At 44.6% G+C, this 22,028-nt stretch overlaps 1 protein-coding gene across 1 annotated transcript in view; it reads right to left on the reverse strand.

Moving 5' to 3' along the window:
* The window catches only part of LOC145774794 (uncharacterized), a 58,312-nt gene that overhangs the window by 23,713 nt on the left and 12,571 nt on the right, over positions 1–22,028 (reverse strand). Inside the window, 39 exon segments of the mRNA XM_082586105.1 lie at positions 44–162; positions 823–960; positions 2,692–2,895; positions 3,011–3,211; positions 3,376–3,516; positions 3,752–3,916; positions 4,168–4,431; positions 5,263–5,313; positions 5,535–5,702; positions 6,053–6,217; positions 6,732–6,902; positions 7,020–7,172; positions 7,390–7,591; positions 7,802–7,968; positions 8,377–8,521; positions 8,722–8,915; positions 9,355–9,535; positions 9,612–9,776; positions 10,547–10,635; positions 10,726–10,908; positions 11,259–11,417; positions 11,838–12,023; positions 12,127–12,279; positions 12,416–12,587; positions 12,718–12,839; positions 12,951–13,140; positions 13,427–13,620; positions 14,386–14,540; positions 14,779–15,042; positions 15,163–15,247; positions 15,390–15,512; positions 15,636–15,818; positions 16,235–16,360; positions 16,593–16,725; positions 19,691–19,879; positions 20,379–20,527; positions 20,746–20,893; positions 21,068–21,226; positions 21,459–21,595. Of these exon segments, the coding sequence (XP_082442231.1) occupies positions 44–162; positions 823–960; positions 2,692–2,895; positions 3,011–3,211; positions 3,376–3,516; positions 3,752–3,916; positions 4,168–4,431; positions 5,263–5,313; positions 5,535–5,702; positions 6,053–6,217; positions 6,732–6,902; positions 7,020–7,172; positions 7,390–7,591; positions 7,802–7,968; positions 8,377–8,521; positions 8,722–8,915; positions 9,355–9,535; positions 9,612–9,776; positions 10,547–10,635; positions 10,726–10,908; positions 11,259–11,417; positions 11,838–12,023; positions 12,127–12,279; positions 12,416–12,587; positions 12,718–12,839; positions 12,951–13,140; positions 13,427–13,620; positions 14,386–14,540; positions 14,779–15,042; positions 15,163–15,247; positions 15,390–15,512; positions 15,636–15,818; positions 16,235–16,360; positions 16,593–16,725; positions 19,691–19,879; positions 20,379–20,527; positions 20,746–20,893; positions 21,068–21,226; positions 21,459–21,595 (6,293 nt within the window).

Here is a 22,028-nt window from a genome sequence, read left to right on the forward strand (position 1 = left end):
CCTAAAACGATAATTTCACAATTTGTAAAAAAAATAAACTCACTCTCCAGGGAAGAGCCACCTGGCCTCTGCATCCTTCGTTCCTCATCACTCTCACTTTGTCTCTTCCTTGACTCTGTTTGAAGGAGTACGAAGATTTTTCCAATGAAAAGACTCCTGGAGCTGAAGAACAAAAGAAGTCGTCATCCGATCCAGAGCTGCAATGGCATCCACGCCCATCAGCATCATCATGCATGCTGAGTTATTCTCCAGGAACAACCATTATCATCATTACCACGCATTGCGTCGTCTTCCAAGAGCAAATAATTAAGTGATGTCACAACCAAGTGACATTCTTTTGATTGTTTATCAAGACTTGTCGTTTAACTGAGTTTTTGTCATAACCGCATCTAGAACTAAAACCAAAGTACCAGCTACAACACACGATGAAGTACCAGTACAAGCTACAACCACCAAAGTACCAGCTACAGCACACGATGAAGTACCAGTACAAACTACAACCACCAATGTACCAGCTACAGCACACGATGAAGTACCAGTACAAGCTACAACCACCAAAGTACCAGCTACAGCACACGATGAAGTACCAGTACAAGCTACAACCACCAAAGTACCAGCTACAGCACACGATGAAGTACCAGTACAAGCTACAACCACCAAAGTACCAGCTACAGCACACGATGAAGTACCAGTACAAGCTACAACCACCAAAGTACCAGCTACAGCAGCGGGAACGGAGAGAAACCATGAAGGTTGAAAGCTTTAGGAATAGTTGGTATAAGGCAAACATCAGGGCGACCGAGGCTGTGATGGGCTACTCACTGATGTCGTTGTCGATGGAAACGTTGCACGACGGGTGTTCCCCTAACGTGGCACGACCGGATGATGGTTGTTCAAGTGTGACGATAAAAGCATCGGTTGCGCTTGGTTGAACTTGTGGAGGAAGTTTTATTTGAATTGCTAAAAACAGATGCCGTAGTCAGTGGACAGTCGCAGCCAAGTGCCAAGTTGCGTCTTGCATTCAAATGTTCACGTTCTGTTGCTTCCCCTCGCACGACACCTTTGCTATGTTATGGCAAGTAATATTCTTTGATAGTCGGAACATGAAACCAGGGGCGTATCCTCAATGGAAGCAAGGGAAGCATTGCTTCCCCTGTCAAAATTGAAAAAAGAGAAAATTATGTTTTTCAGTAAAACGATTTCGTAATTTCTTTACCTGAATACAAATTAGAATGGTTTCTAACTCATGTCCCCGTATAACTTCAGCTCGGTTTTAATTTTAAAAAAAGTTGGAAGCTTACGGAAGCTAAATTCGTATCGGTTCCCTTGCTCTCGTTTTTACTAGACTAAGAAACAAGTGAGAGACTAAGGAAAAAAAGCAGAGCAAAGTTTGCGCGAGTTACGTTTTTTTTAACTAATCCACGGAAGCAACTTTTCAATCGCTTCCCTGTCGCAGGGTTACCAGATTGGCCAAATTCCACAAATTAGGCTTTTTTAAATTAATTCTTCAAAATGCATAATAATCAATATTTTTCAAATATTGTAACCTTGCCACATGAAACCATGTTCACCATTGTTCAATATATGTTCTATACTTGTTTAATACTCGTAATGTGGCGGATTAAAACTCATCCACTACAGTCCTTTTATACTTGCTATTTTTCGGGCTATACTTGCAGAAATATTTTTGCAACAATTTATTGAAATCCGCTACAAGTCATTAAAAGTATGTACATTTTATTATTTTTAATAGAAACAGGTAAATATATCTATTTGGCCTTTTTGTCTAATATTTTCCTTGTTTTTGGCCTTTTTTTGTATTATTTTAGTTTTTAGACCTTATCATAGTCTGGCAACTCTGCTCTGTTAGATCTTGCGCCGGTGGGCTAAAAATGAAAAAATTCAAAGGGCTGTTATGGTTATAAATTATAATATCAGGTAAAGCAAAAGTAAGCAAAAGTTTGAGCCAAATGTTGGCTTTACACTGCTATCCTGGCTAAATAGACTTTGGCATAAGACAGGATAAGTGAGGTCTAGGCTATACTTGACTGAAACGAATTCTGGCTTAAGCTACTACAGCAGTAGGTAGATGTAGCTGAATTTTTGGTGTTTTCCAATTTTAGCCGCATTTTTTGCCCGTTCGTGTGTAAGAGAGACCTTTAATAAATTAATAGCTGTTTATCTGCTTATAAATTTTATACAAATATTACCCTAAAAGTGTTTCCAGAAAGCACTATAATCCATTATTTGAGTGTAATTTTGCAAAAAATTTTCCGGGGGGCATGCCTCCGGACCCCCTAGAAAACACGTGCCTTCGGCGCGCTCTGATTCCCTACGAGTTTTATTGCTTCCCTTGCTCAACCAACCAGGATACGCCACTGCATGAAACTGAACTGTAACTTTTTAAACACGTGAATGCTGACTGCAGCGGATACTGGCAACGACTCTCAATTCATTGAACACTTCAGGCTGTCAACCTTGGTGACTGTGCCTGGGTCAGCGGTTCAAAACCTCGCAAGTGTGCAAAACTACCAGGATCAAACGTTAAACAAAGTTTTTAAGCAAGAAAATCAATTCTTTTTGCATTGATTCAAAGTCTGTAGATGTTGAATTAATGAAAAAGGACATTTGCAGGCTGGGATTTTCAATCTGGAAAATGTTTCCACAATCAACATATTCCAGATAGCTCACCCTTCTCGCTTTCGTCATCCCCGAACACGATCGTTCCGTTCTTTCCCTCGTATCGCGACTTCGCCTTCCCTGGCACGCCGCGCACCTGCCACGTCAACGTCACGTGACCGTTGGTGTCCTGCAAGCGACGAACGGGAATGTCGACCGTTCCGCGTGACTGCGCACACTGGACACGTGGTTCACTGAATGAGATTTGAGCGGGAACTGAAAGTAAAGATCGTTCAGTCAGCAACCCCAGCAATGTTCACATGGAAGGATCATCCTTTGCGCAGGATGCCGCTTGTAGAGGTACAGAAGAGAATTAAAGTCTTTTCCTCACCTATGTCGTTCCGGAGGACAACAATCGCCTCGTAAACGCTCAAAGATGCTCCTCCCGTTGGATCGCCGAGAGTAAGGAAGAAGGAGACTTCATCTTCGTCAAAGTACTGGACCCGCTTCGGCATAGGAAGACTGATCTTCTTAGAAGTCTCACCATCCCCGAAAACTAAGTTTCCTTCTCCTGGAAGATAGTGGACTCCTCCTAAAAAGCATAAAAAACGAATTTAAGATCAATGATTAACAAAGGGAGGGAAAGATGGTGAAAAATGAAATGCAAATCTCAGCGTTCCGACCTCAAAGAAGCGAAATGAATTTCTAATAATAAAAACGAAGATTGTATTTGAACAGGAAGTGACGTATCCTTACCGACCGCGGATGAATCTCTGGTAAACCAAGGAACTGCCACCGTTCCATCGCTTCCTGAACTCCTGTGGACTGGGATCACTAGATGGGAGTCGCTGCACATGAAATCGAACTGAGGACTCGCAAATCCAAGCAAGCCTGGATCTTTATAGAAAGAATAACAAATAGAGAATTAAACAATTTGTTCACACATGCGCATAGTGACATCACAGTGACCATACAAACGTGCATTGTTTAAACGTCGGGGTAGACAGTGGAGCACCCAGTTAGAGTAAAGGCTCTCATTACGCTTCCGGCGGTCAAGATGGTAGAAATCAACATCCGCCCACCGGACTTGTCAGTTATCTATGTTGTTCTGTTCTACCAAAGTCCACGATACCTTTATCGCGGATGACAGTGACCATGGTAGTTGGGACGGCGAAGTGTACGCGATCATAGGAATCCACCAACTCAATGCGAAAGTTCGTTTCACGGTGCGCCATCTGACGACAGAGAACAATCTCGATATTTGCTTCAAGTTCTCCATCCTCGAAGGCGAGTGTTCCTGAAGAGAGATACAGGTGGAAGTGAGTTTGTGCGAGTAACAAAACATTTCCAAACCAAACCTTCACCCTCCTTATCATGAAACTTTAACAAATGACGATTTCATTGCAGACTTCGAAGTCACGTTTGCCATCGACATAACAGAATACTTTTTCAAATGACGAAGCCAACGTTTGAGGTCGAAATCTGGAAGTACCTGACACCCCAACACTGGCGCAACATCACGCTGCTTTCAATCATCTCAATGTTTACCTGATCCCCACTCTATGGCGCCCTCTGACGCAATGGCACTCATGTTTGTTGAGCCACTTGATGACGATGAAGATGATGAGGAACGCTTGCGACGCTGCGTGCGAATGACGTTATTGTCATCTAGACCTTCGGATTGGGAGAGAGGTTGCGTTCTCCAGTGAAGAACCAGCATCCCGTTGTCATGGGAGCGGCGCACAGGAATGAGGGAAGATCCTTGAGATTGCCGGAAGAGGTAGCGCTTCCTGAGGAACTCCACCACAATCTCTGGAGAAGCGAGAGATTTGTTTGAGAATACGCAGTTAGTTCCTTATGGAACCACGGCGCCACTATAGTCCAACACACAAAGTAGGAAAGCAATTAACATCACATCACACCAGGAATGCTCGATGGATTTGGAATCTACGATGAAGAATACATTCTCACAAAAACAATACAAGTGCAGAACAATGAAGAAATTGGTACAAAATGTCAGCAAGGTCTGAAACTTTACAGCAGCCCACTAGATGTCGTCGCAAAATGAGGCCGGCTCAGGGTATGACGTCATAACTGATGATTACAAAACGATTTAAAATCAACGAATGAAGAGTTAATGTTGTTGCACGTTATTACGCAGTTTACTTGATTATTATCTGACAATCACCGCTATGCTAAGCACCATGCACTGATGAATGCACCGATGAGGAGCGTCATGCTGGCTGGATGTCTACATCATCGCGCATGCATTTTAGGTGATCAGTAGCTCGCCATATAGCGAGGAGGGTATCAACCTCGTCAGTACCAAGATGCAGCGACCACCATGTCATGATGGTCGCCTAAGGATCTCCATATCTCGTATGGGATGGTCCTGGTTAGCTACCGTGCTACCTCATTATTAACGTTATTCAACGTCGCATGAACGTAATAAGTTCGCAATATTGGTGTGATGTCATAGCTCATGCATGTTGTCTTTATTACGTCAATGCTTTCGTCATCACGACGCAGTGGCGCTGAGTGTTTGCAAATAATTCATGATGCGAATCATCATATGACAAGCAATTAATGATCACATGTAATCACAAGCGTCATAGCATTCTCGTGATTCATGATCTTGGTTACCTGCTGGCGCGGATTGCTGGAGACCGCCGTGATGGACCGGCACTACATCTCCTGCATGACGTCACACAAGTGATTATTAAAACAACGGAGAAAGAGTGGGGCTAACGGACGGGAAGCAAACATCGCTTCAACAAACGCCTCCACAATGGCATCTACATTGCACAGCGTCAATTCCAAACAATCATTCAATCAAGGAAAATTACATCCTCGCATGAGGATGATGTGTCATTGCTCTCATGGCAACCAACACGTGAAAATCAACATCAACTCACTTGGGACCGGCTCTAACGTCACTTCCGTTCTCGCAACATCGCCGATCTTTCCCGCGCCTCTGACGTCAGTCAATTGCACGGAGAAAGTGGCAGGAGAGTCAGTAGGTGGCGCCAACACGGGAATGAGGATCTTTCGCTCCGTTTGTTGAGGATCAAACACGAGGTTTCCTGGATGAAGATGACCACATGAGGAGGATGCAACACAACAACACCATTATGTATTGCAATGACATATTGCTGATTTGTCGTATCCAGGCTTACGCACTGGTTAAAGCCAGATTAAGTGGATGTAGTCGATGGTTGAACAATTAGGTGTGGACAAGCAGACAAGTGTCCACCTGCCATTGTATCTTGCTAAAAACGCAACCGCATGCTTTTGAGCATTGTCGAACCGCCGCCCTTTCGAGCGACGTGTCATGGCTCCCGTCACTCGGTTATGCAACCGGAAACCGAGGAGCTATATATTGCTAATAACGTGGCTCTCCACCTCAGTTGATAACCATTCTTCAGGAAGATACCTGCTCCTCCGATGAAGTTCTTCCCGTTAACAGCGCTCCCATCGCTTGTCCTCCATCCAACGTAGGTCGCCTCCTCTAAGTTTCCTCCGCGAATCACGCGAACTTCCACGATCTCAACATCTTTCAAAGTCGTTCTTGTGCATTCCATTTCTACAACCGTTTCCTCTGTGACGTCACAATAAAAGTAGAAGTTAGCGTCGAAGCTAAATCATCAACAATTCCAAGATAATGATCCGAACGAGAAGTACTGTCGTCATTTATCTTTCGTTCGTTTATCATTACTCGTCCCACGAGTGACCAGTAACGATGAACGGCCTGGGTCGACACGATGTCGGTGTGTGGGGTTTGGGAGCGCCGAGGAATCTGTCAGGCAGGCAAGGTCATAGACCTCCCATGCTTGACATGACTACAGATGAGCTGCCAGACCAAGATTGATCCATCTCCGGCATCACACCAAAGCTTATGACAACGAGCTTCAAGTGTGAAACGCCAAACGAAACCACTACTCATCACAGACTTCATTTTGTCAAATTAATGCGCTCGATTCATTCGCTTGTTTCACGAACTCGCTCTGGATTTTAGGTGATGGTTTCTGAAATCGAAGTCAAGGTCTTGGCAACCGTTTAAACCCGCGTCCGATGCGATGCTCAAACTAGTTCTGACGTCAGTGATGACTCACCAACTTCCCCAATGATGGTTATGGAAGTCCTAGTGGCTTTTCCCAAGACAAACTCCCCATCGCTGGAGGGCAGTAGCACGACCACGAAAGCATCAGTGGGGACTCCTTCAAGCTCTATCTCAATATTAGAAGTGATCTGACCATCTCGGAACACAAGGTATCCTTTCGCTCCTAAAGATGAATTTAAAGTGACGGCAATTCACCGATCACAGGCATGTTCAACAATGTTGCAGTTTCAAACGTTTCATCTACAACCAAGTCTCGTACTCTACCATGAATATCTCTCACCTGCAAACGGTGAAGGTTTGTCCAGAGATTCGATCTTCCATGGTATAGAGATTTCTCCATCGGTTCCTCCTGATCTTATGACAGGAATTGTTCCAACATCCGAGGATGCTTTGAAAACGAACGATGGTTTGCTGAACTCGAAGATGCCAGGCTCTGCAAATGAAGATAATGATGGAAGGAAAATGTTATTTCACAAAAAACGGATGCAAATCTCCCTGCATCCCGCTCCATGAGGACACATCTGCATGCAACATGTTTAAACTTTATTGTGAAACTTTATCGCAAAAGAAAATATCATTCTCCATCCGACCAACCGCAGCATCCCAATGTCTGGAGTTGATTCAGGATCTATCTTACTTCACATACCCACCTAGACTGGCGATTATTGAGACAGTCGCTGAGCTGTTGCTTCCGAGGGAGACCTTGCCGGTGCCTCCATCGGAGGAGACAATCTCTGAGGGATCGTTTGATGCCTGGAGGAGGACAGTAAAGACTTTCGCCTCGGTAGCCTTCCCGCTCAGCGGGACATCGATGAACGACTTAGTTTCTCCTGGCTCAAACACGAGCAAGTTCTGAACATCAAAGAAGCGTCAGAACGCAGAACAAGGAATCGAGCGATGCACAATCACCCAGATGTAACCGTCACCTCAACCTTCAACTGGCGGTTTCAATGACAAGACACGGAATCGGATAGCAAGTACAACACTTCATCATCACACGACGCATGAAGTCATGATAGAATAATGACAGCAAATGACGTCGGCCTAATTACGTCACAGTACCTGCGAGGCGCGGAAATCGATGCCGGCCTTAGCAGTCCCATCTTCAGTCCGCCACAAGAGCGCCACCCTCCGTTGGAAGCTACCGGTCCTGAGGACAACCAACCTCGCATTGGACGACGTGCCAATGATTGGGTAGGTGGCTTTGCTGAACTGCACCACGCTTCGGTCTGTACAAGACGGAAGTGTCATTGTGACGTATATTTACCACTTCCACTGATGATGTCATTATCACCAAAGTGAGATCAAGTTAATGCCAGACCAGCCCCGATAAAGGCGCAAGGGCGATATCCAAAAGACCTTTCCCAGCGAAGATCGATGTTACTCCCGCACCACAGTTGAGGTCATCATTGGCAAACATTTCCCAACACCAATGATGAGTTGACACGTATCAGAGACGTGGAAGCGAAAAATTAAACACAACAGCCTCGTGACATCTTTAAAAAGACGAAATTGTGAAGGAATATTCGATCTGAACAGGAAGCCAGCAAACGTCATCAAACAATTAATTTAGAAAATAAATCGTTGATGTCATCGAAGCGTGTGTTATAACGTCACCACATCTCATGGTCTCAAACCTTCATCGCCGATGATAAAGATGGTGGCGCGACGGAGTCCCGATTTTGCTCCTCCTTTGAACTTATCCAGTTCTACGACAAACTTCTTGTCCTCCTCATCAGTGTAGTCTCCATCCTTCAGCCTGATGTGGATGTTTTCAGTGATCTAAGTAAAAGATAAATGATCCTAGCTGCTGCCCTTTATGCTGCCAAAGACGTGCGTTCTCGTACACTTCGGTGTAGAATGTAGATAAACAATCGATCGGAATTCAACTTGTGCTGTTGCACGCCCATTGGAAATCCTGTCAGTATTTTGCACGTTTTCAACAACATTGAAGTTGACCATTTGTTCAAAGCACCACTCACCTGGTTGTGGGCAAAGGTCACGACCCCTTGACCTCCATCGTAATCCTTCCCGTGGAGAGCGCTACCGTCCACAGTACGCCACCTAGCGGACACGCTGCCGTCCATCCCGCCCAGTCTGTGCACTGGGACGGCGACCATTCCCTCCCCCTCCTTGAACGAGAAGGTCGCTTTAGAGAAGCCAACCGTCCCCGCATCTAAAAGAAGAGGTTGTCACTAAGACCCAATGTCTCTGGTGCTGATCCAACATTAAGAGGAGAGGCAGGTTGTGATCCCACCATCTAGCAACTGTGAACCAGGACGAGGATAATTTGTCAGCTTTGAAGATGAGAATGGTAAAGAACGATGTAAACTTGCGAAGTATCTCAAAGGTTTGTGATTAGTGAAAATACTTCCTTATTATTATTATAGAATATAGATATTATAGATTAGTGAAAGTACTTAATCGAAAAACACAACTTTTGGACGGTGTATCGACCACTACGACCACTTGCTGCTGAGGAACCAGTGACGTGAGCAATGGTTGTCAGCTTACTCCACTCCACACACAATGCTAGTGGCCATTCTACCGACCACAGCTTGTGAGATGGAAAGCACATGTTTGTCGTGGAATTGAAAATGTCATTGAAATCTCACCGACGTCATTGAGAATAACTACGTCAGTTTCTTTCAGGCCAAACATGACGTCATCATCGCTTCCATCTTGTTTGGCCGCTCTTACGAGCTCCACCTGGAGGTTGACTTGAGAGGCTAGAATATTCCGAGACTTCAAGGAGAGTTCGATGGAAGATGATTCCTCTCCATCCTCGAATCTCACCTGGAGAACAATCCTTTGTTAATGAGGATCTTCGAAGGAATGGATGAAAAACTGAACGAATCATTTTCCCACTCACCACTCCGGATCCCCATCCTTCTTCTTCATCTGATGAAGATGATGACGAGGAGCTCCACATGTTGGAGGATTGCGCCTTGTGGCTAGTGATGGGGGGTCCAATGGCTCTCCATTCCACCAAGAGCGTTCCGTCAGTGGAGGAGCGGTGGAGTGGGATGCAAGTCATCTGGAAGAACAAAAATAATAAACAAGTTGTTTCAAAAATAATGTGTTAACATCACCCTTCAGTGTTTACATTACCCTTCAGTGTTTACATTACCCTTCAGTGTTTACATTACCCTTCAGTGTTCACATTACCCTTCAGTGTTTACATTACCCTTCAGTGTTCACATTACCCTTCAGTGTTCACATTACCCTTCAGTGTTTACATTACCCTTCAGTGTTTACATTACCCTTCAGTGTTTACATCACCCTTCAGTGTTTACATTACCCTTCAGTGTTCACATTACCCTTCAGTGTTTACATCACCCTTCAGTGTTTACATTACCCTTCAGTGTTCACATTACCCTTCAGTGTTCACATTACCCTTCAGTGTTTACATTACCCTTCAGTGTTTACATTACCCTTCAGTGTTTACATTACCCTTCAGTGTTCACATTACCCTTCAGTATTTACATTACCCTTCAGTGTTTACATTACCCTTCAGTGTTTACATTACCCTTCAGTGTTTACATTACCCTTCAGTGTTCACATTACCCTTCAGTGTTCACATTACCCTTCAGTATTTACATTACCCTTCAGTGTTTACATTACCCTTCAGTGTTTACATTACCCTTCAGTGTTCACATTACCCTTCAGTGTTCACATTACCCTTCAGTGTTCACGTTACCCTTCAGTGTGATGAAGTTGAAAGCATCCAAAAGAAAAAATATAAATACAAGAACAGAACGACTTCGGAACCTCGAAAACCATCAGCACTAACTGCACTGCACTCACCTTGGCACTCCTCCTTAAGAGGTATTTGGGTTTAATAAATTCTACGGTGCAGTGTCCAGGAGGAGCCAATCCTGCGTGAATCACCGGAGCTGTGAGAACAATATGTGGTTATTTCCTCTGCATTATCATCAAGTCCACCACAAATTTGCAAAACCCTTTGATCACGTGATTAAATTCACCTGTTGGGACGCAGGTGATTGCCACCACTGCCTCAGATGGGGAGGACACCTTGGGACCTCCGGGAGGAGATTTTAGGGTCACGCCGAAATATAGCTGGCCTTTGTAGTTCGGGTCGTTGTATACAGGGATACCAACTTCTTTGACTGTGTCTTCGGCATCAAACACCACACTGATGGTCCCGCCTGCAGGAATGACGTAACAATGTCGGTTGTATAACGACATAGTCTTCCCAGAGACGGGGTATAGTTTCACAACAATGAATTTTCGTTTCGGATCACATTAAATAGAACAAAAAATACTTATAGCTCAGCGAATGTCGCGAAAAGCAACTTTTTCTTCACTGCTATGATAGAATGACAGATGATGTGTTGGTACTTTTCAGTGTAATTGTAAGTCTGGGGCGCTGTGCACAGGCATCATACTGTCAAAGGAACCTAGCATGCTGTGCTGTATGAAGCAAATTATGATTGCAGCCTGTTTGTTGAAGTTGCGGGACCGAATATGAATACGATAGGTAAGTAAGTCACGTGACCTCTGTAGTGAGTCCCACTGATCGCTGATTGGTCACTTGTCTCACATACGACAAATGCCGCGCTGCTTGCGTCACCTTTACGTGATACAAGCAACGTCACAATCCCAGTGGTTGCGGTGACGTCAAATCGGGACTGGGCGAAGCTGACGGAACCGAAATCTGTCAAAGAAACTTTCGTTAGTTTTCACCAGTGATGATGTAACAAGAAACCAACAACATCCAAGTAGTTAACACGTCACAATGTCGTCAAGAATCACATCAGGCACATAGATATACAAATCCTTTCTGACGTCATCAGATTCTATCAATGACAATGACGCATACAATCTGAGCATGAAAAAACATCGCGTTGGAAGAAATGACTTCAGTGCCGCTAACTTGGTCCCAGCCGGGAATCCCCTATTGCGTACTGCGGCCAAGAAACGGGGGGTTAATGAAGGGGTTGAATTAAATCGGCTGGGAATGATGTTACTAAGGATGAGGGTGTTATCCTAAGAACTCGTAAGTAGGCTAACACAGTCCGATGTACCAAGCACCCTAATCATGAACCACAAACCCCACCACTCCGTTGGTAAGTACCTTCTTCTGCGAACACAGTCACGTTGGCCTGATGCTTGGTGCCAACCTTCGCTCCCCCGCTCGGCTCCTGCAGGACCACCACAAAGTTCATTGCTTCCGACGATTTGACCCCGGAGAGATCAAGCTCAAGATATTTGCTGATCTCGCCGTTTCTGAAGTCGAGTGATCCAGTCATGGTGAAGAGCTCTGCCGAATAATAACAAGACTGATTATGAAGATGAACGTCCCCAGCGTTGGCAAGCTTGGTCTAGAAGCCACGTCATTGTTAACATACGTCATAGCATGGTACCTGGAGGTAAAGTTTTTCCGCTCTGTGCTCTGATCACCCATGGGACAATGATGTGCCCATCCGACCCCAGCGACCTAATAACCGAAAGACGACCCAAAGTAACCTTTGACCTCATGACTAGGCTCGTCTTTGAGAACTCGAAGAGCCCAGGTTCTGTGAACAAGAAAAGTTGAAGAGTGTGAAATAAAACATTTCAATTTCTTGCAAAAGATTCTGATTATTTCACCAACACCACGCAGAAGTGAAGGTGGCCTATTATGACGTCATGCCAGTTCCTCGGCGGTCTCACCGTCATCCTCGATGATGGAGATAGTCGCGATGTTCTGGGCGAGCTTCGTTCCCTCACTTGGATCGGCCAGTATGATGCGGAAGGCCCTTCCAGACGCGTCATAGACGTCGTTGTCGATGATAGTAACCCGGATGTAGCACTCGGTGCCAGCGTCGGCGAAGGTCAGCACGCCCTGTATGATGGAGAATACCACTGAAGCATAGCGCGCCACATATCGTATTGAATAATCGAATCGTATCATGCGCGTCATCACCAACTTGTGACGACATAACTTTCATGACGCCACAAGTATGACGACATACCTCCGCGGCTTCGTAATCCTTCCCAGCGATGGCGGTGTCGTCCTCTGTGTACCACCGCACGGTGGACATTCCCTTTGTGTTCCGCGTGCGCAGGACCGCCACTTCCGCGACTCCACAGTTCTCTGAGAGAAGAATCAGACGCGATTTCGATTAAGTCGCCAGAAACATATTTTTGTCTTCACAACAAAAGCTGGTTGTGCATCGGGACATGTATTGATGCGAGCTTCACTCACCCATGAAGGGATAGCCATCCTTTGGAAACTGCACCAGAGAGCACTCCTCATCACTCAACATGGTGACCATGCAGTGACTTAGATCGAGGGTGGCTCCTCCTTTAGGCTCCTCCAGCATGATGTTGAACGCCTTTTCGTTCTCATCATAAATGATGTCGGGGATGAGGGAGACTTCAATGTGTTGAGTTACCTGAGGAAGAGTTATAATAATCACTGGATTGTTTGTTAAAAAAGCTGTAAATTGTACAAGCTTTCTTTTTACCCAACAAGTCAAACAGCTACTCGCTAGAGCGTTTAAGAACCACACGCACTCTCTAAGGGAAAGTAACCCTCCTATCTAGAATGTGGCGACCATGTTGAGCTGAAGCAATGACCAATGTTCACAGAGTTGTTTGCGGTCACGAGATGCAACAAACTGCCCTGCATTGCTGCGGAATAAGACATGAAGAGATTGTGAGTAGTCAAAGTTGACCAACCTCTCCATCGGCAAACTCCAGTACTCCTCTTCCTCCGCGGTAGTGCTGGCCACTCATGGCGGTGATGTCCCGGGTGAACCAGCTCACCTGGACTGGTCCGTCCATGCCAACTGTCCGGTGGACCGGTACCAGAGCCAGACCGTCATTCTCCTTGAAGACGTAGTTGGGTTTAGGAAATCCTATGATTCCTGCATCTGTAGAACAAACACGAAATTCATGAAATGATGATCACACAAGAAGACATGGAAGTCGCAAAATCAAACCATCGAGTAAAAGTTACTGAGGTTGCTATGTTGTGCGGATAACCAAAATTAACCATTACATAAAACTTTCAATTAAAACTTAGTTTGAGCTCTACACAATCACATGAAATACATTTTAATCGAAGAAGAATGTTGTTTTTAAATAAGCAAGAGAAAACACAAAAGTGAAACAAATGATTTTGAGATCGTTCCTTGCTTCAAAGTTACTGCAAAGACATAGTTTACAGAATACCGCCATGAAACTAGTTTTGATTCTAATTTATTTTTGCCACTTAATAAAAATTAAAAATCGAACCACCAAAAAAAAAAGCCGTCATCTTTACATTAATCCAATGCCTGCAAGCGTAGAATTAATATAAAAATGACAGATTTTTCTGTCTGGTATGTTGCTTTTGAGTTTTCAAAGCCGAAGAGATAGTTCCTGCTTTAAGCAGCTAATGAGTCATTCATTGTTCAAGGAAACTGAGGCCAAAAAATTGTGAGGGACAGAACGGATCTTCTGTTCACAAATCTTCATTTTTATCACATTGCAAAATGATAATATTGCAATCTTACAACATGAACAATCGGCTTAATGACGTAGCAGTGCTGGAGACTTCACATTTCATGGACGAGGGAATTCCCTCCTCATACGTCATCGACCGCAACCTTGTTGTAAGTTCATCCTAAATTTTGTTATGTTTGTTCCATTATCACCTTCATCTTTGATGACGATCACCTTGGTCCTCTTCAAACCAAGAGCGACTCCCTTCTCTTGACCGTGCAGCTCCACCCAGAAGGTGGCCTCCTTCTCGTCGAAGTCGTGACTCAGAGGGATCTCTATGTTGCCAAACTCTTCCCCGTCTTTAAACCTGGATGCACGAAAGTTATGGTTTATACTTTGAGGTATCAATGTGTTTAAAACATATTGTCTGCTCAAAATTTGCAATTTTAAAACTTTAACAAAGCCCCAACGGTTCAACGGCGTTTGAAGTTAAACACCGTAAGCGAATCGCGAGAGCACCAACACAACTAGCGCTGCATTCAGTCGTATCTGCAGCATCTGATGATCAACTGAAACGCTTCGTTGATGTCTTCACAACAACTCACGTGACTTGGCCATCCCCCCAGTAGTATCCTCCCAGCAAGGGACTTGTTTCGTTTATTGTCTCAAACATCATAGTAGATGCTGTATTCTGCCCGTTTCCGGAATAACTTCCTTGGTATCCTGAACCGTTTGCTCCTCCACGTCCCCTTCCATCCTCTCCTGCACCTACCCTCTGTGCTTGTCCTCCGGATGCGGCTCCTCCTGCTGCTGAATTGTACTCCACAACTTCAATTGTTGAATCTCCGTTCTTCCCGTGGACGACGAGTCTGAAGATGATGAGCACTTTGGTGAACAGGCAACGGTAATGTTTATTGTCATCCGTATGAAGTTATGACGCAATGCATACGTCACAGTGACGCAATGCAGATGAAAGGGTGATAACTTACTTTTCAGATTGCTGTTGTTTTTTCCGCATGGTGGTGCCAGCCTCTCCCACACTAAGCACTTCATATTCATCATCAGCAGCCGAACCTGGAGAATATGGAAGACATGAGAGCAAGATCACCATCATTATCATTCCCATCGGAAGAATAACATAACGACGGAGGAACAGAATTAATAGGCCAACAACTAGACATTATTGAAAACAGCAGACGATATTTCATCCACTTACCCGCATATGTCCTCCACAACACCGATGTCTTCCCATTGAAGAAAGATCTCCGAACGGGGATGACAGCCACCTTGGCACTTCTCCGCACCAAATATTTCGCCTTGATGAACTCGATCACGCTGCCTAAAGATAACGCAAGAAAGGAAACGACGCATTGAAAACTATCCTCATTAAGTAATTTTATCACCGTGTGTGATTGTTTTGAAACAAGTCAAAAATCATCTCCTCCAGGTAAAGTGGACTTACTTGCTCCCATGGCAGGGAGGAGGGGAACCAGTCCCTGAGCGCCTCCAAGTCTATAGTTTCGTTCTTCTTCTTTGTCAATCACGTAGACGCAACATCTCCAGCAACACAGAAGAATGAGTCCAATTAAGAGGAAAAGGAGGATGCACCACAATATGATGAGGAGGGAGTAAGCTGGCTTGCATCCTGAACATCAAAGTTAATTATTATCATTTCTTGATTTTCAATGATAATTCATTATAGATCTTCATCATCGCGTCAGGCCTCTCGCAACTTCCAAGATGCAGTCGAGATGTGTAGTTGTCATTGCTAACAAACCATGAGAGCGTGCATTGTGTGCGAACTAGATCGGATGGTTTTAGATGCAGTGGATATTTTGGTTGTGCGAAGTTGGAAGAAATTTCTTTGTTGAAGGTTCAAAACCTGATAAAGTTGGCGAAACTGCGAAGATTCAAAATAAGAAGAAGTTGATTTTTCTATTCTCTTGAACACATCAAGGACGGTTTCTGCTTTATCAATTTCTACAACAAGATATTGGGAGGGATGGGGGTGTACAAAAAAAGATTGGGAGGAATGGGAAATGTACAACAAGGTGTCCTTACTCTTCTCCAGTTCGGCCTTGTAAACTACCCCGGTGGGCAGGGCCTGGTAGGTATAGTAGAACTTGCAATTGTCGCTGGTGTCGATGGCCGCGCAGAGGACAGTCCCGCTCGCAGGGTCGATGTCGTCTGGAAACCAAAGTGGAATCGGTTTAGAAGCGGACTCAGGTGCATCACTACCCGGAGAGCACAATCCGTACATTGGTTTGATCCTTGATCATTCAGTAGAATTTTCAAGTCTAGTTATAGTCAACCCAGCAAAGTCATTTACCAGCTGAGTTTCATGACAAGTCCTCATGACAGCATCGCAGTGACATCATTGTACAGAATGACGTTACACAATGGTGACGTAACAACTGACCTTGATTCATTGAGTTAGTTTCGACGACTTCAATATCCTGTTGGCAGTGTTTCTCGCATGTCTGGTTGTAAGGGCCAGTCTTGTGCATGATGCACTGGACGCAGTCTTGAAACATGAGGCACGACGGGCAGTCCTGGAGGGAAATCATATGGTGGGTGAACAAACTATGTCCAGTCTGCAGCAAGCTTATTGGATCAACCACACTTTCATGTCACAGCCGCAAAGATGTTTTCATCACAAAGAGTGCACTGGAGAACAATTTTGTTTGCTTTTCCACAAAAAGGCGGTGGAAGCGGTTTGAACAAAGCAATACACAACTTGGGTAGGTAGATGACTTTTTTGACCCACAACCGAACAAAACAAAGCAGCAACCGCGTCAGTTATCATCATTTAACAAATTTGCGTGAGCGGTTCCGGCCACACTTCCCCAAGCCTTCATCTAACATAAAATTTGAAAGACTTACATTGCACAAAAATATAAAATGGTGGAAAAGATAATACGTTCCAAAACAAATAATAAACACAAGAATTTACCAAGACCTGGTACTGGTAGTCCAGTAAACAGGCAGTTGTATGCCGGGGGAGACACATATCCAGTGATGTACGCGCATACAAAAAATATTGACGCCGTCAGCGTAAACACAAACGTTCGAAAAAACATACGCCGTATGCGTCAAGGCAACTTGTAAAAAAAGTTGGCGGCGTCTACGTCAGCGCATACACTTGCGTAAACTAATTTTGTTTGCTTGGTGCCAAACATTCACACGGTATAAACCACTCGAAACAAACAAGTTTTATTTTGAATTTCCACGAAGAAACACAAGCATCTGAAAGTGCTCATCTGACATTTTGCTGTGTTTTAGTTCCAATTTGTCTTTGCCCATTGAAAACATTCTTTCAACTGCAGCGCTGGAAGGTATTGGCGTGTTGTAGAGAAAAAAAATACATTAAAAGGTATGCGTTGACGCTATGCGTTAAAAAACCGCGAAAACTTTACGGCGTAGCCTCAAGCGCAAACTATCCAAAAAAATGTGGCCGCAAGCGTTAGCGCAAACAAAAGGTCTACTCCGCAAGTATGCGGCGTAGAATTTGCGGCGTATACGTACATCTCTGCACATATCTGCTACTCGTTTTTTAGTAAATGTTTGCATGTGTTTTGCTCATCCGTTTGTTACGTAGGGGAGAGTGCCCAACAGTGCCCTGGGTGCCTACAGTGCCCCTCCCATCGTTTTTCGCAATCCGTGACAAATTATTCACTCAACCGTACATTACCATGGTCACATGGTCCGTAGAAGCTGCTGAAACTAAGTTAGGCAGAAATAAGTCATTGCTTGTTGTTGGCAGAAATGAAAGTTTGTTTTAGGGGGTAAAAAGTAAATTTTCAGAACTTTATAACTTTTTTTGTTGCAGTTTTTACGGTGGCTTCAGGGATGCTTCACAAGTTTTTCATGCTTTGTCAGTCACTAGACTAGGTTTCAGTAATAACGTTTCAGATCGTAGGCCTCGGTAAAAAAACTGACGCCATTTTATCTTGTAGGCCCGTGGTTCCAACAGTGCCCCACCCTGAGGTCTCCTACAGTGCCCCGGTGGAGCACTGTTGGAAGCCATGAGATTTTATTAATCAATATGCAGTGCCAAAATGATTATCAACATTTTATGTTATATCAACAATATTATAGGTGTTGTTGAGTTTTTGGTAGCCTACGTTTCGGCTGTGGAAGAAGCTTCGTGCCTGAACTATATGTGGGCCTATTGTTTAGTAATTTTGTCTGTCAAATTTGGTTATTTTGCTCCATAAACCAAGCGATTTCTTGTGAACCACATGTCATTATAGGCCTACTAAAGTGTGTTGTGTCTGTATCTTGTGTTAATCATACCTTCCATGTGGCCGAATCAATGATGTCTTTAATCTCCTGCATTGCATGTTCTTTCACTGATTGACTGTTGAATAAACACCTTCCTTGTCATTGCAATTGGTAGTTAGGTCATAACACCAAAGCTTTTAAAAAGGTAATTACAGCTCTAATTAAATCAACTTGGGCTGTTCTATAAACTACAGCTCAGTGTGTTCGCATGGTTCCTTGGAACCTATTCGCATTCTTTCGTTCAAGCACAGTCACCACGACGGGCAGATAGCGTGTCCTACATGTTATGATAATAATTATTGTTGCTGTTATATTTTGTGTCTGTGATAATTGTGTAGCATATGTACCACTTTTAAAAGGTTTTGTCTTGACCTGACCAGCTCAGTGACATCCATCATGTAAAACAATACCGGTACAAACATGAGTTTCATACCTAGGGTAATCATTGCAAAAAGAGTGGCTCAACATTGCAACTAAAGACACCAATTACTTTGATAGGGGCACTGTTGGATCCTACCCGGGGCACTGTTGGATACCATATCCAACAGTGCCCCACTTTGACAGGTGATTTTTAACGCCTGCTTATGAAGAGTGTGTAAAACTTTTAAACTTTTTTTTATGTGGAAATACTAAAGAAAAGGAAGAATTTTCATAATAGAAAAAAAAAATTTGAAAAAAAATTTTTTTTTGATGTCTAAACCTCAATTTTCCAAAAAGCGGGGCACTGTTGGACACTCTCCCCTATGCTATTTTCTATCCATTTGTATTTGAACATTCTAATTATTCGTTAGCATTTGATGATAAACAAATATGAATCCGATTTGTCGAACTTCATCACGGTTATGCACATCGCTTTAATGGCGCCACCGCGGACGCTATGGAGTGTGATTGTGTCTGTTCCATTGCATCACAGCAAGCAGCAATGAATTTCAATACCGGAAAGCGTGAACTCTGAAAGTATTGGCGATGCCTCAACCACTTAAGAACTGGTACGGCAGATGTAAGACGTTGATGCGACACTAGGGGTATTCCTTGGCAAGCACTAGTTGTAAATGTGGACAGGAGCAAACGATGCAACGTCTACTCGAATGCCCTAACCTAAAAGCAAGGTACTCTGCACAGGATTTAGTCGAGTTGAACGATAGAGCAAGAGCTTGCATGATGCTCTGGGCTACAGCCGTGTGATACACGATGAAGAAGAATGACTGAACTCAAAGTAAGACGTCATCTTACCTGCGTGCAATCGCTGCAGGTTGGTCCTCCGAACTTCTTTGTGAGGTCACAAACACAGGCTCCACATACGCACTGTCCATATCCCGAACACACGGCGCCCCCGAGCCCCAGGCACCCCATTGTCGAGCTGGCACACCCACAATCGTCCCCAGACCACCCCTCCTCGCACTTACACTCGCAGGAGCAGTTGTTGGGACCTCCAATTTTCCGCCTGTGGAGAAACTAAACGCATTAAAAAGGCGGCGCCACTAGCGAGTGGACGTCGGTAGCTGCTTCTTTGCAGTTGGGAAAATACAATCGATGAGGTTTATGATCGGCAGAAGAAAAGCTCTGCTGGTTTGTGAAATATTTTTCTGGCAGTTCATCTGCTTCAAGCGACTCAAACAGCTTGAGTTTGTGCAATGTTGCAAATTGAACGGATTTGAAAGAAGCACAAAAACGTGACACAAACTCATCGCGTGATGTCCGAACCAAAAGATTTCGTCAACCATCAATAAGTTTCACCATTCGTCATAGCACATGACTAGGAAACTGTGTTCCGAAAGCTCGTGTAATTCGATATTGCCACAACGAACTCGCAGCATTAGGCTAAAACAGATCGTTAGAATCTACACTGTGGAGTAATCAATAAGTTTGTTCCCCCCTAGAAGTGATCTTTTGAGAAGATTTTGTTTTTTAAAACTCTTCATCTTGCAACCTACATCCCGTTTCCGGAGCAGATGAGGCCGGCCACTTTGTAGCAATCATCACATTCGCACTGGGCTCCATATATCTTCGCCTTGTTGTGCCGGTAGCCAGGGTCGCACTGGCACGAGCCATCGATGCACACCCCTCTTCCTGTAGGATCAAAAGGAGTTTGATGGTTGTTAGGGTGAAAATCTTAAGGAAGTAAAAAGCTGGACATAGAAATATGCAAATTTTTCAAAGTCATAAATGTTGGGAAAATATTGAACCTGGATTTTGTAAAAAACCAAGCTTCGAAATAACCTGAGGAGCTTTCCCAGAAACTTATTGAAAAGTTAAATCGCCAAAAAGTATATTAAAACTTTGCTCACCGCTGCACGCGATGGTGGACCCAACACCAAAGCAACCCAATGGGCCGTCAGCATTGGGGACGTCACAAATGGGGCCACTCCAGTTAGGACCGCAGGTGCATATCCCGCATGAAGAGGTTCCGTGGCCGCTGCAGTAAGGGCTGTTGGGCTGGGAACGTACAAGGAGATGGTCAGTGCTGACGATAGTATTGATGCAGATGAAAACTATACGAGCGTATGAACGTGTTGACTGTTGGCGCCAGTGAAGCGGTTCCAACACAGAACATCGCAACAGGTTTATTTTCTTTCCATCACTAACAAACACATCCCAACGACTACTAACCTCACTATTTTTCTCACAACCAAATTGTGTTATTACTGATGTATTAACCGTCAGTCTGTCGTCATACTGACGTGTCTTGATGATAACGTCACCGACGTGGCAGAGGTCCTTCCCACTGCACGCGTTCCTATTGGCTGAAAGCGACACGTTGTAAAATACCTGCAACATCACAATGACGTCATGATAGAGAGATGAGGTCGTGCAGCTTCATTGAAACGTGCAAATGCTGACGTTGTCCATCGCAACCACAGCATAGTGACCTGTCGCAAAGTCAACAACTGTCTTGTCACAACTCGGTACCGCGGCACGTGGTGACCGCTTGGTATGAGGTGGCCTGTCACCGATGTAGACCGACAAGACGATTGCCGCCTTCACTGGGGTTCGAACCCACCTTGCTTCCAGACTCTAAACCTTCCACAATCGCACTCTGTGACGACATTCTAGCGACCTCGCCATCGGGCTTGAGCGCGGTGTACCATGGACAGAGGATTTCCTCGTCGGGATTCGTTGTCACCAACTCTTGCTTCCCTGTAACACACAACTGTCATCGGTGCCAGCAAGACACAACTGCCATGGTGCCAGCAAGACACAACTGTCATCGGTGCCAGCAAGACACAACTGTCGTCGGTGCCAGCAAGACACAATCTGTCATCGGTGCCACCAAGACACAACTGTCATCGGTGCCACCAAGACACAACTGTCGTCGGTGCCACCAAGACACAACTGTCGTCGGTGCCAGCAAGACACAACTGTCGTTGGTGCCAGCAAGACAAAATCTGCCATCGGTGCCACCAAGACACAACTGTCATCGGTGCCAGCAAGACACAACTGTCATCGGTGCCACCAAGACACAATCTGTCATTGGTGCCAGCAAGACACAATCTGTCATTGGTGCCACCAAGACACAACTGTCATCGGTGCCAGCAAGACACAACTGTCGTCGGTGCCACCAAGACACAAC

The sequence above is a fragment of the Aplidium turbinatum genome, chromosome 7 (genome assembly GCF_918807975.1).
Source record: "Aplidium turbinatum chromosome 7, kaAplTurb1.1, whole genome shotgun sequence".
Classification (NCBI taxonomy): Eukaryota; Metazoa; Chordata; class Ascidiacea; order Aplousobranchia; family Polyclinidae; genus Aplidium; species Aplidium turbinatum.